The sequence below is a fragment of the Engraulis encrasicolus genome, chromosome 17, assembly GCF_034702125.1.
Source record: "Engraulis encrasicolus isolate BLACKSEA-1 chromosome 17, IST_EnEncr_1.0, whole genome shotgun sequence".
NCBI classification, from domain to species: Eukaryota; Metazoa; Chordata; class Actinopteri; order Clupeiformes; family Engraulidae; genus Engraulis; species Engraulis encrasicolus.
This window is the reverse complement of record NC_085873.1, coordinates 30,175,315-30,189,625: the sequence shown is the minus strand read 5'-3', so window position 1 is coordinate 30,189,625 and position 14,311 is coordinate 30,175,315. Positions and strand designations below refer to the sequence as shown.

General features: G+C 43.2%; 1 protein-coding gene across 2 annotated transcripts in view; it reads right to left on the bottom strand.

Annotated features, from left to right (window-relative positions):
- The window catches only part of polr3e (polymerase (RNA) III (DNA directed) polypeptide E), a 34,024-nt gene that overhangs the window by 14,439 nt on the left and 5,274 nt on the right, over positions 1-14,311 (bottom strand). For both annotated transcript variants that reach the window (XM_063220612.1, XM_063220611.1), the window contains exons 6-17: positions 13,656-13,738; positions 11,339-11,446; positions 10,722-10,771; positions 9,972-10,091; positions 7,490-7,575; positions 6,949-6,993; positions 6,443-6,534; positions 5,295-5,415; positions 4,949-5,030; positions 3,648-3,707; positions 1,210-1,367; positions 256-317 (exon numbers count right to left, since the gene is read on the bottom strand). In XM_063220612.1, coding sequence (XP_063076682.1) covers positions 256-317; positions 1,210-1,367; positions 3,648-3,707; positions 4,949-5,030; positions 5,295-5,415; positions 6,443-6,534; positions 6,949-6,993; positions 7,490-7,575; positions 9,972-10,091; positions 10,722-10,771; positions 11,339-11,446; positions 13,656-13,738 — 1,067 coding nt within the window. The remainder of the gene's footprint in view (positions 1-255; positions 318-1,209; positions 1,368-3,647; positions 3,708-4,948; positions 5,031-5,294; positions 5,416-6,442; positions 6,535-6,948; positions 6,994-7,489; positions 7,576-9,971; positions 10,092-10,721; positions 10,772-11,338; positions 11,447-13,655; positions 13,739-14,311) is intronic.

Genomic DNA, 14,311 nt, shown 5'->3' with positions numbered 1-14,311 from the left:
CACCACGGTGAGGAAAAAAAAGAACAACTTCACCTACACACAGACCAATGAGAACTTTCCCAGACATCAAAAAGATCTCCCTTTCGCCGCCTGTAAAGATATGCGTGCACATACTGTAGGTTTGTGTGACGGAGTTATCAAGATCAACATGAGAAGGGCATCACGGTCTCAGAACAACTTGGCCTACATAGACCACGCTGGGGGTCTCTGAATGAACACACATATACACACAAACGCACCCACACACACACGCACCTGCTTGAGAATCCTTCTTTGGGGCAAAGTCCTCCTTGGAGAAACCAAACACCTTCTCCAGTCTGTGAAGGAAAGTAAGCAAACAAACAATGGGTCAGTGTCCAACTAATCAACTGAGTCGAGGGAAAACCTTCACCCATGGTGTGTTCCAGTATTCACCCTCTGTACTGTGTACCTTGTTTGAGTGCAGTGAAGTACCCTTTCCACCCTCCGCAATTCACGAGGCGAGTACATTCCGATTCCCGTTCTGTCTGATACACTTAACGGAAATGACGGTTGGTCGCGTGTCATCCGAGTTTACCAACCGCTAATATGCAATTCAACACGGAAGGCACTGTTCATTATGCTAACACTTTTTAAAGTTACCCCTGCCTCTAATACACATGGCGATTGTCTTTGGAATCAAAACTATGCTGTTATCACGGAGATTCAACCGTTTGACAGATCTGACACTCAACTACGTCACAAACATGGCGGCCGTTGAGTGCGAAAAGTGTACAGTAACTGCACACTTCGAAAAATGGCCGTTTTGGGGGCGTTATCCGGGTAATTTACAGTACACTTTACCGTCGCGATTAGAAATGGAACACCCTGCGTACCCAAACACAGTGCGGAAAGGGCGGACAGTACGAGTATTGGAACACAGCACCCGTCTATGCAACAATTGATCAGTCTTCGCCTGTGATCAGACGCAGATATTTGTCCTCTGTGCATCTGTGATCTGCAATCGACTTGCTTGACCTATGTGCACCTTACATTTGTGATAGGCTCATATGGACTAGGTGTATTTCTGATCTGTGACCGACTCACTTGGGACAAAGAGCATGCACTGGCTCTGCATCTAGGCCGTGTATGCAACTGTGCAACCATATCAATTGGCCTTTATGTATTTTTTTCCCACAGGTGATCAATTTGCTTAGCCTGTGTGCATCTTTTGATCTGTGTTCGACTCACTTGGCCTGGATGCCCAGCCAGAGCATGTGCTGCCTCTGGGCCACGTCGGGGTGCTTCTTGACGAACTCGTGGTCGCTGGGCAACAGGAACTCCCAGCCGCGGTTCACCCTGGGGGACGACATTTGCTCCAGGAAGTCTTTCACGTCCTCAGGGGGCAGCTAGGGAGGAGGAGGAGGAGGAGGAGGAGGAGGAGGAGAGAAGCAAGAGAGCACGGTCAAACAAACTGAGAAGGAGGTGGAGGAGGTCAAGAAGAAGGAGGAGGAGAGAGGCAAGAGACCAGGTAAAAACAAAGCTAAGGAGGAGGAGGAGGAGGAGGAGGAGAGAAGCAAGAGAGCAGGTTAAAAACCAAGAATGAGGAGGAGGAGGAGGAGGAAGAGAAGATGGAGGAGAAGGTAGGGAAGAAGGAGGAGGAGGAGGAGAGAGGCAAGAGACGAGGCTCAAAGAACTAAGGAGGATGAGAAGGAGGAGGAGGGGAGTGGCATCTCTTCCACGTCCTCAAGGGATTGCGGGGTAGGAGACGGCATGTTCATAAAAACACAAAATGCTCAATACACACAAATAGCTAGCGATTGGCAACCAGAGCTCATTAGTTACAACCCAGTGCAGCACATTATTGAAAAACGGTACCTGGTTTTACCCGTCCAATTCAACCAAGTGACAGATCGGGTAAAAGCAGGTAATTTGGAATATGTGAGAATAGATAGTAACTAATTAATCCAGGTTGCCCATCACTGGCTATCTTTGCTTATTGAGCATTGAACAGTATGTTTTAATGAACCTAAAATGGGCTGATAACAGTAGCAGATAGATATTATTACTATGGCACATAAATACACATATATGTGCTTAAGCAGTGTTACGGCTGCGTAAGATGACCTTCTGTAGGTAAAAAGGGCAAAAAAGGGCATTTGGGCGGGTTTTTCTGCAGATTTACAGCCAGAGAAATCAATAGAATTTAGTTCAAATTGGGCGGGATTTAGTGCTTCCAGGCTGATTTTGAGCAATTCAGGGCTGGAAATCATCAGGTTCATCTGGCAACCCTGTCCTTGTGCCCTGTAACCGTAAAAACCAAAGACCTTCACATCCACAGGGGATGGCTGAATGGAGGAGGGGGAGGAGAGGAGCAGCGGCATAAAAATAGCACATGTACTGTACACAGGCACAAACCAACACAGGTGAACTGGAGAGGGAAGAGAAGCAGGGGCCTCCTGTGGTGAAAACATGGCTCACACACACACAGCAAATCCATGTACCTAATCAACACTTACACAGGGAGCTCAAGGGAGAAGAGCAGGTTTCAAACAACCTCACATACAAAAAAATAGCAGTTACTAAGTGCTGATTCACACACACACAGCTTCAACAGCGCAAAGTCGGCAAAAATTGTAAATTCTTTTTACAAGTCCCCGCCGGCCACAGCACTATGTGTGTGAAAGGACTAATCAGTTTTCGTGCATTCACACCTTTTATGCTGGCAAAAAAAGTTTCTGCACCATTAGCACACAGACTGTCGATGTGGCATCACAATATGTACACAGGGACTACATCATTGACATATACTAGTGTGATGTTGTTCCCTGGATAAATAAAGGTTAAAAAAATGTTAACAGGTGGTTGGAAGGATGGGAACAGTTCAGTCACACACACACGGGCCATGTACCTGGTAATATGTACACATGGATACCATTCAATAGAGTGCTTATGTGTACTTGCAACACGAACACAGACACAAGGAAGTGGATTCGCATTTCACAAAAAAGAAGCTCTATGTAAATGTGGATATTATTAAGTTACCCGACAAGAGGAAAGAATTTCATAAGAACAGGTTACAGATATGGCGTGTTTATGTATAGTGCTTGTATGCCAAATCAGATACCCATCAGGACAAGGGCCTTTCACATATACAGCCAGACATACAAATAGCACAGAGTAGAGTAGAGTAAACTGCAATCCCTAAAGTATACCAAAAAGCAGAGTCAATACAGCATAATATTGAGTAAGGAGGACAAATTCCAATGCCTCTACATTATGATACAACATTGAGGCATAAGTCAAGAAACTTAGGCTCAACCAAATAGCACCGATGTACTAGAATCACTAACTCTACGGTGTTGTATTTATGGGCATATGAATAGCCACTGCCGTGCCTTAATGGTGGTGCTGTAACGATGACACTGGCAGTGATCGAAAACCTAGATTCAGAAGCTACAGTCCAGTGGCACATGTTCCACAACAACCAGATTTACCAGTCCAACTAGCATTTGGACAGGTACAGTTACACCAGGTCACCTGGCACACGTGGCACTGGACTGTAGCTTTTGAAGCCGGGTTACCCATCACTGCTGACTTCCCCAAAAAGTGTGTTTGGACTAAATCAGAAGCGAAGCTCTGTGCAGAGTCACAGTTAGTATGGGGAGGCCCAGGCTACACGTCCGTACCTTTATAAGCGCAGCCACCTCCTTCCTCATCACCGAGCGCTCCTGAGTGAAGCGCCACATCTGCAGAGGGGGTGAGGAGCAGAGAGGAACACAAGATGGATAAGAGGAGTGTAGAGGAGAGTAACTTTATTGATACCGAGGGGAAATACAGGTGCCAAGTAGCTTACTAAATACATATAAAGCCCACATGGAGATTTCGAGACACATAGCACAGATAATAGTAGGGTGGGATAAAAACTACGGAAAAAAGGCAACAGTGCAAAAACATCATCTGTGAGTTGAGGGATAACAAGGGATAACATGATACAACATGGAGAGGCCTGGTTTAATGTAGACTGATGGCAATGAAGGGATTTACAGTAATATTTGCAGGCCAGAGGAGATTCAGAAGAAGAGACAATCAAGTACCAAATACAATCCTATATCACCTGGTTCTCCCTGTGAAGTTAATACAAGTTACTATGATATGGAGGACTTCCTCTAACAGGCTCAAAACTGTGAAAAATCAGGGAATTTAGAGAATGAAAGGGAAAAGAATGTGGTGATGGACAGAGTGATCTAGAATGATCTGAAAGCAATGGGACTTCTCAAGCCTTCTTCTGTCTTATGAATGAGCCATGAGAAAATAATGAAAAGGGAATATGGTTTATTTGAGGGACCACGCATATTAATGAACACATCAATATAACCTAGATGTAAATGTGCCATAATGAACACAATGGCTACTTTCCATCTGTAGTCCCTAAAAAAACACACTAACAAAGTGTAAAAAACCTCATACAAAATAAAATGCATAAACAAATAATAATGATAAGACAACAGGCAGTCACTAACTGCCACTTATCATTAGATGTAGGTACTGAGAAAAGAAGCATGTCTGGTTATCTAGGTAGGTACCACTGTTTTAAGTGGCGTTTGAAAGCTTTGTATGTAGGACATTCTCGTATTGACATGAGTTAAGTGCCCCAGAATTGACACCCAATTATTCACGGTACACTCTCTCTCCAATAGAGATACATGTAAATGTTATCCTGCAGGCCCCTCTTGCACAACCCAAAATAAGTGAATGAAGGAATCGAAGAACAGCACTCTTTCTATTTTTCTTTGTTAATTCGCCCAAAGACATTTTGGGTAGAGCTTTTCTTCAGCGGGTAATGGTGATATCACCCAAGAGTGCTGTCTTTCGCTTCTTTTATTCATCTATGCTTTACTTGGGATTCAGCACCCAGAAATTAGGGGAGAGTGAGTGCATCCTCTCCCATTCTCTAAAGCCAAAATTACGAAGCGAAATGAGTACTCACCACGAAGTCCCTTCCCCTGCAGAGCACCTCGGCAGGCACGCCACTGTGGGGACTGCAGCTTGTCTTGGGGTACAGCACGTCACTGCAGACACACAGGCACAGACACCAATCATCAGCTTACTTGTACACACCATAAGTTCCATTAGGCTTAGAAAATGAATTGATTTGACACATATTGCATTTGTTTTGATTGACCAGTCTGGTGTGAACATGAATATCCCTATGGGACAAATTAAAGACTTCTAAATTACTTTTTTTTAAAATAATTTCCTTTCAGCTCCTTTCTGTTTGGTCCAGCTACTGATGTGCGCACATTCTTTGACTTTTTAGCAGAGTAAATTCTCACCTCTTGACGACCCAGTTGCCCTGTACCAACATCGCCACCTGCTGAATACATCGCAGTACTGCGGTGGAGTCGGTGCCCGGAGCCAGCAGGCCCATCAGGTTGGCAAACGGCATGACCTTCACTGTGGACACAAGAGGCAGACCAAAAATACTGAATGAAACCAAGATAACGCAAAACACGCCCACTCAATGCAAAAGCGTGTGCTCAAGTTGGGTCTCCTAAGGGGGCGTTGTCTCCAACTTCTTCTTCTCTTTTTGACGTGTTTGCGCAAGACGTGCGCTACCGCCATCTACAGCGCTAAGGGGACTTCATTGATTCTCAACCTCAGGACTCCGAAGGTCTCCTAACCGAGGTCTCCTAAAGGGGCGTTCACCCGACATAAAGTGGATACCGGAAAAGAAACAAAATGACGCTTCTTGTTAGATCCACTTTCTTTGGGCAGACCAATATAGTGATGAATACCAAGGTGCCATTGAAATAGACATTTGGTGTGGCACGTCCACCTTTACTAGCATTTAAAATGAACAGCCTTCATGCAAGTTAAATTAGGTATTTTCCCTGGAGCACTGCATACATAAACGAAGCATACCTCAAAGATAACATGCTTTACACCAAGGTTTGCTGCATTGAGGCCAAATTATAACAGAAGCGCGCTAATCTCATAATCGCATTGATGCAACATTGATTGGATATTTCCCTTTTTCAGTAGCTTAGACTCAAACAAAGATGCTACTGAAACAAGAACATTTACTGTCACGAAGTCGTAATCATGTAGTAAACTAACAGTAATTCCAACACATTTTCTAACTCATCGCCAGTTTACCATCAATGTAATCAATGGCTGTATACAGTCAGACCATGGTGCTCTAAAATTAAAAATGAAAGCACTTAACACTTTGGAAGTCAGGAATGCGACTTCACTCGATTACTGAAGCAGGTGCTCTTTGGATCAAGGCAAATAGGAAATTACAATAAAGGCTTATAACTTAATCTGGCAGTGTGCCTTTGGGAACACATCGCAATACTTTCATCGCAGAAACCACTGCAGTTAAGTTTGACCACATTGCATGGTACTGCCAAGTGGTTATGGAGTAAAGCGTCTGCCAAAAATAATGTAATGTAATGTGATGCCTGAAGGCCTTGCTCACCGTTCTTCATGAGTGTCTTGACCTGGTCTCCCAGGGGCAGGGTGCGCAGCTGGGCCATGGACAGCACGTTACTGGGGCCAGTGGGCTTCACACTGAAACAACACAACACAGAGAGGAGGCTTGTCATTAGGGATGTCAACCATGAATCAATTACATGGGAAATGGGAATGAATAAGTGTGTGTGAGAAGGGAAACATTTCAAGCATTTTCTCTGATTTTTAATTTTTAGATTTAATTGCGAGTTGATCGATAAGGCCAATCAAATGACACGTAATGAATTAATTGATTATTTGCATCCCTACTTGTCACGTCACTGTTCACAATTCAAAGTGAATTCCAGTCGGCCCGAGTCGCCAAGGGAACACAAACTATTCAGTTCCCGCGTTGCCCATCCCAGGACCATCTGATCAGCATGAGCAACCATGGAATCTTAATATCTATGCAGCTGTGTCCCTAACTAGTTAACTGTGTGCTATGCTGAAGTTATAAAATTAAATCATACTCACACTTTCTCTTCTGTTACTGGAGGCATCAGCATGGCCAAGTACTCGCTGTAGAGAAGAAATTCCAAACAGATCAGCTCACAGACTGTATATGGATAAGCATAATTTGTTCAAGTCAACATTCAACTCTTTTCTTTTTTCCAGATCATATATCTTCCATCAATGCTTTGGTAACTAGTTCACTATCGCTCAAGCAAAGCATGAAAATAAAAGTCTAATTCTTAAAGGTGCACTGTGTAATATTCTTAGCACTTTCTTTCCACAATTCATGCTCCCCATTCACAAATGTTATCTTTTTCATGAATTATTACCACCACTATCAAATTCTAAAGTATTCAATATGACTTGGAAAATTGACCTTGCATACATGAAAACGGGGATCTTCTTCATTGTGCATTATTTAGTAAATATTCATGAAAACGTTTTTGAGCAGTAGGGAGCACAGTTTTAATGAGCTGTATAGCTGCAATACCTACTCTGGCCACCATCCTACACAGTGCACCTTTAAAGCTAGTATGGTAAATTGGCCTGAACTGGTGCTCACCCAGGAGTCTTGACCAGCTCTGTGTTCTCCGTGGTGCCCATGGACTGGCAGAACAGGTACTGCCTCTCATGGTCCGAACGCCCATCCTACACAACAGGAATTACATGCCGTTACGAGAGTGTATTGCAACAATGTGTTTTTCCCAGATGGTTAACAAAAAAAGAACCAACTTGCTAGCCACTTTGACCGATCAGTGTGTGTGTGTGTTTGGCTAGTAAGATTATCATCTACTAGCCGTTTTGGCTGATGATGGAAAAAAGTTTAGCGCCCTGAGTGACAGTATACCTTGATGCCGCGGTGGAACAGGTGTATATGTGGTGATATATCTTGATGCCGTGGTAGTGGAGGTGTATAGGTGATAGTATACACTGATGTGGTAGTGCAGTTGTATTAGTGTGATGGTGTACCTTGATGCCATGGTAGTGCAGTTGTATTAGTGTGATGGTGTACCTTGATGCCATGGTAGTGCAGGTGTATAACCGGACAAATAGACCAGCCGCGACGCGATTGAAGCGACAGAGAATCGCTTCTGTGCAGCAAGAGCGATACGAGCGATTGAAGCGACTAGCGTATGTCCGGGCAAAGCATTCAAACATTCCCATTGGCTGCTGTCACTGATCTCTATACAGTCAGTGGCTGTTGCGGCTGGTCGCCGAACCGTGTCATAGAAAGTGGAAAGGATTTCAACTTCAAATTGTCGCTCTCGCCGTGCGAAACGCTCTAGTCTCCAGAATCGCTTTTGTCGTGCGACTCAATACAAAGTCAATTACTTCCGTCGCTCGCCTCGTTCATGTCACGCTTGGTCTATTTGTGCGGTAAAGCTATGCATACAGTCATTATTTCTCTATGTTACATCCAGAGCGAATACAGCAAATTCATGGCAAAACGTCTTCAGCGACTTCAGCTACTCGATGTACAAGCAGTTTTATAGTGTGATAGTATACCTTGATGCCGTGGTAGAACAGGTGTATACTGTAAAACCTCTAATTGTGGCCTGTATTCCATTACTGGCCTGGATTCTAATATTGGCCGGTCTCGCTGTCGGCGGAGGTAAATTGGGGCCGGTCTCTTGTACAGGCCGGGTCTAAAAATAGAATCAATGTTTTTTTCCGTTTACCGGATATCTCACGTTGTTCTCAAAATCCACAACTGTAACCATTAAGCTGGTTAGCATTAGACATAGTTCCTCACTCCGAAAAAGGACCAATTTGCTACTATACAACAAACGGTGCACACGCCAAAGACTAGTTATTAGCCTACATGTGAGCAGCAGTGTGTTAATATCAGCTGTGTGACAGCGACCGCTTCGGTCAGCTTCTCTAGCTTTCCTGCAGAAGCTGGTTAGCATTAGACATAGTTCCTCACTCCGAAAAAGGACCAATTTGCTACTATACAACAAACGGTGCACACGCCAAAGACTAGTTATTAGCCTACATGTGAGCAGCAGTGTGTTAATATCAGCTGTGTGACAGCGACCGCTTCGGTCAGCTTCTCTAGCTTTCCTGCAGACGCTTGGGTAACCTAGCAACAACACGAGCCCAGAATACAGCCAGAGGCAGAGGGAGCGCGCCCATAAAGAAAGAGACTTTGCCTTGGTTGCAAAGTTGAAAGCCCTCGTCGTAAATGCATTTGGCGGTCAAACTTTTACTATGCATTGCCAGTGGAGGAAAAATAGGAGGCACGGTACAGTATTAGACAATAATATGGTTACCTCGCTTAACCATCATATATTTCCGTAATGTGCTTCAAACAGAGATTGCTTCACATCAGGCTACGGACCGGAAATAACAGAAATTGCATGTGTATTTTCCCAACATTTGGCTGCAGCAAGAAACAGTTTGCCTTGTGAAGTCTGGAGTAAAATAGGGAGTGAAACAGCCACAGATATTGGAAATACGACCGTCAATGCCAATGACAGTTGCCACATAGTGTCCATAAGCTCAAGGCGAGAACGGGAGGAAAGACAAACAGAGGAGGGAGGGACACACGCCTCGTTAGTAGGAAATACCGTAACTGTTATGGTAACTGTAGCCTACTTTTTCAATAAATGAACCAAGTATTTAATTGGTTCAAAATACGGTAGACACATGGTTTTATTCATTCCACTGGTAGTCTGTTTTGCTCAAATAGGAATACAGGCCTGTCTCTAATTCTGGCCTCCTTCCAATTATGGCCCGGTCCAAGATGCACTTGAGTAAATACAGGCTCCGGCCAATTTTAGAGGATTTACGGTATGTGATGGTATACCTTGTTGGCGTGGTAGTGCAGGTGTATGTACTAGTATACCTTGATGCCGTGGTAGAACAGGTGTATATGTGAAAGTATACCTTGTTGGCGTGGTAGTGCTGGTGTATCTATGATAGTATACCTTGTTGCTGTGGTAGTGCAGGTGTATTATAGTGTGACAGTATACCTTGATGCCGTGGTAGAGCAGGTGTATATGTGATAGTATACCTTGATGGTGGTGGGGCAGGTGTATTACCTTGATGCCGTGGTAGTGTAGGTGAACCCAGGGCTCCTCCGCCTGCTTCTTCTGCAGAAACTCGTAGGACTGAACACGCCGCTGGCGAGCCTGCTCCGACTCCGGACGAGAGAACCGCACCTGCAGGGACAAACAGGGGGTTAAACTGTGCTCTGGTTGGGAAATGCTGGCAGAATAGCTAGTTGGAAAAAAATACTCTTTACTTTAAAAAGAAAGAAGTTAACCGCACACTTGCTTGTCTTTTTGGATCCTTGAACTTTTGCAAAAAATATACTGATGCTTGAAGCCACTGATAATATCCTACTTCATTCTGAAAAGGTGTTTCGCTTTGAAAGTGGACTTCAAATGAAGTGGGAGTGTGAAGCGAAGAGAAATTGGACAGGGCCTTCGTCAGAATCATATGACTGGCCCTGCTGTGGCCAACCGGTAGGGCACTTGTCTGCCATGCGGCCGACCTGGGTTCGATTCCCGGCCCAGGTCATTTGCTGACCCCTCCCCACCTCTCTCCGCATTCACTTCCTGTCCACCTCTCATACTATCCTGTCATCAATAGTCATAAAAGACCAAAAAATATCTAAAAGAAAAAAAAAAAGAATCATATGACTGAAATGGTGTCTCTGAATCGGTCTCAAGTGTCATTATGTGAAATAAAAAGTGTGAGATGGAGACAACCAGAAAAAAAGATAGACAGTCAGACAAGAGAAAAACAACAGGCATGCAAACAGAGAAAAAGCATAGAGAACAGCTTACAGTAATCGCCTTCACATCGTCCTCTGCCTCATCCTGAGAGGAGCCCCCATCTGGACCCAAACAAAAAGACATATTTCAAAAATAAACACATTATATTGACAATTAAGGCTCGCCATGTTTCATATCCATAATTTGTGTCATTATCATAATTGATCCTATTCTCAGCACCAGATTATGAGGAATGGATGAAACTTGGAACAGTCTTGGGTAGTTGTTTCAACAAGCACCATATGCCTTACTGTACACAGAGCTTTTTGAGTAGAGACCAAGGCAGACCCCGATTTTTTGGGGGGAAAAAAATGAATATATATTCTAAATATCTTCTGACCTCCTTCAGAGATCCTGGTGGTATTACTTGGTGGTATATTTCCATTTATGTCTGGAGACCTCACAATGTTGTGTAAATAAAAGCTAACTGGGGTACCAATTACGCTGAGAGGAGCTGTATGTCAATAAAGAGTGTTTCATGCATCTATAATTCCTGTCATTATTTGACTCCCATCACCAGGATCAGAGTGTGTTGAATGGTTAGCCCCATTGTATGAATGCAATGTAATGTAATGAATGCACCAGAGTGTAATGATGACAGGCTAGGTAGATAGGCGAAGCCAGCGTACCTTCGTTAGCTGCCTCCCTCTCGCGGTGCTTGGTGTCGGCCTTGTCCAGGTAGGTGAAGCTGGGCCGCATCTGGAGGATGCCCTGCAGTGGCGTCAGGTGGATCTCACCTGCAAGGACATTAAACACCTCAACTCAAAAACAGCACCACATTCGTTTTACACGTATATGGATATTTACCTCCGTCAAGGAGGTAATGTTTACGGTCGTGTTGGTTTGTCTGTCTGTCTGTCAGCAGGATAACTCAAAAACTAATCAACAGATTTGGAAGAAACTTTAAGGAGTTGTTGGTAAGGACCCAAGGAACAAGTGATTCAATTCTGGTGGTGATCCGGATCACGAACCGGAACCAGGACCTTTTTAAAGATTCTGTCAGCAGGATAACTGAAAAACTAATCAACGGATTTGGACGAAACTTTGTGGAGTTGTTAGTAATGACCCAAGGAACAAGTGATTAAAAGTGATTAATTCTGGTGGTGATCCGGATCACGGACCAGAACCAGGACCTTTTTAAAGATTCTTCACCATTACTGGCCTATAAATCTAGACACCCATAGTGACCGCAAATTGAATTGCGGAACAGGGCAAAGCATTCCAGTTTATAACTCCACAAAAGAAGGCAGAAAGAGAGGGTGTAACTTGTCAAATGTTCTATCAAACAGCTTCCTTGGCGGAGGTCTGCGCTCTCTGAGTGCTTAGTTTGGAAAATGCATTCATTTTAGTGTTCCGTTTACATGTAAGCGGAGATTTAGAATGTGCATTTCAAACCTATGGTTTTAAAAATATACCATTTAGGGGGCTAAAATGCATTTGTAAAATATCAGCATATGTGGAACCACCATGTAACTTTGAAGGATTGGTTGCCTGCAAGAGCGTCAGGAGGATCTCATCTGGAGCAAATTCCAAAACGATGGTTCAGTGATAACCCAGCTCGTTGAAAGGATAACTTCAGCCAATTTCAACATGCAGTTGTAACGCTCACACTACCCTGGACTTGTCTGTATGTGAGATTTTTTTTTTTTTTTTTACTTCAGCCTTTCCTGAGATCCTGGTCATTGTAATGGGGGCAGGTGTTAGTTTACATTTCAAAAAAGCATCTTGATTTTTTCCCCAAAAACATCCAAAAGTTATGCAACATCAGCAGACCGCTAGCAAACAGCAATACCTTTTGGGAAAATATTTGGAGTACGGTAGGCCTATGTTAAGATTTTTTTAAATGTATAAAAAGCTGCCCCCATTAGAATAGCTCAGATCTTGGAAAGGGCTGAGCCAAAAAATGCAGCATCACCGGGTACTGACAAGTCAAGGGTAGCGTGAGCAATACAACAGCATATTGAAATTGGCTGAAGTTGTCCTTTAACCAAAAGATTCGAAAAGCATGGAGGGATTATGTATTGATAATATGTATATTCCCGTGTTTGCTTTGGATCTTCAACGTGTTTGTTCAGAGAAAACAAGTAAAGTCACTGGAAAATGCCCACGATCAACTGAAGACAGATGTATGAACAAAGCTTTGTGATTTATGGTTGTGAGGATCTGTTTCGAATCTGATATGGGTGGGGGAATGATGCCGTGAGGTTTATGACTGGATAAGTTATCTCTGTGTGAGAGGAAAACCTTACCGAGGAGCTTGAAGCTTTTTCTGCCTCGGCAAAAACAAAGCCCGAGGGCTGTACAGCTTTGGCAGTGTATACATGGGTTCACCGTATTAATAAACACGATGTTGTGAGGGGGGGCAAGACACTGGCAGCCAACCATGTGATCTAATTTTTTGACCGACAGCGGTCTCCAACAATCAGAGCTTCAGTTGTGCGCAGATATTGTTGCGCAGCCAGGAGAAAACAAAAAAATAGAATCCATGTATAGCTAAGTTAAGCTCATCACACATTTACACTCACCAGCCAAATCATTAGGCAGACCTGTCCAACTGCTCATTAACGGAAATGTATGATCAACCATTCAAATTGCGGCAGCTCAATGCATTTGGGCATGGACATGTGGTTGAGACAATCTGATGAAGTTCCAATCAGAATGGGGGAGAAAGGTGATTTAAGTGACTTTGGCCGTGGCATGATTAGTAGTGCTAGCCAGATTGCTTTGACTATTTTAGAAACTGCTGATGTCCTGGGATATTTGCACACAACCATCTCTGAACAGAGAATAGTCAGAAAAAGGCTAAATATCCAGTGAGCAGCAGTTCTGTGGGTGAAAATGCCTTGTTGATGCCAGTGGTCAGAGGAGAGAGGCAAGACTGGTCCAACCTGATAGAAAGGCAGCAATAAGTCAAATAGCCACTTGTTACAACAGAGCTATCCTTACCTTTGCGAATAACAGCAACTGCATAGCGAGACGTGTCTGTGGTTGCCTGAATAGATGTCAAGGTTTGCTTGTCCATCATTTTTCTAAAACAAAACAAAAACGGAGACAAAAATATCACAATAATATGCGTATTGTTAGATGTACAACGAATTTTAAAAAGTCATATCTGAAGGCAAAGTCAAATATCTGTTCCTGAATGTTAGATTGTATTTATACTCAACACTACAATACTTAGTTAAAAAAGTTCTGTAGACCAAGATATTGTACCCATGATCTACAGTGAGTCCAATAAGTATTTGATCCCTTGCTGATTTTGTTGGTTTGCCTACTAACAAAGACATGATCCGTCAATAAATGTTATGATAATATGTATTCTAATTAGGGATGCAAACGATTAATCGATTAATCGACTTTAATCGATCAATGCATTAATCGATTAAAAAACATTAATCGCAATTAATCGACAATTCAACTTACAAGTGACCTAGGTGAAATAGGCATGTGAAGAGTGTGTGTGAAGAGGGGTGTGAATAGTGGGAATATTTCAATCACCTTTGGATTAAAGAATTGAAATAGAATTCATTTGAATGTGGTATTTTATCTCAATTTTTAATTGAAATGTTTAGATTTAATAGTTTTTTCCCAGAGAAACATTG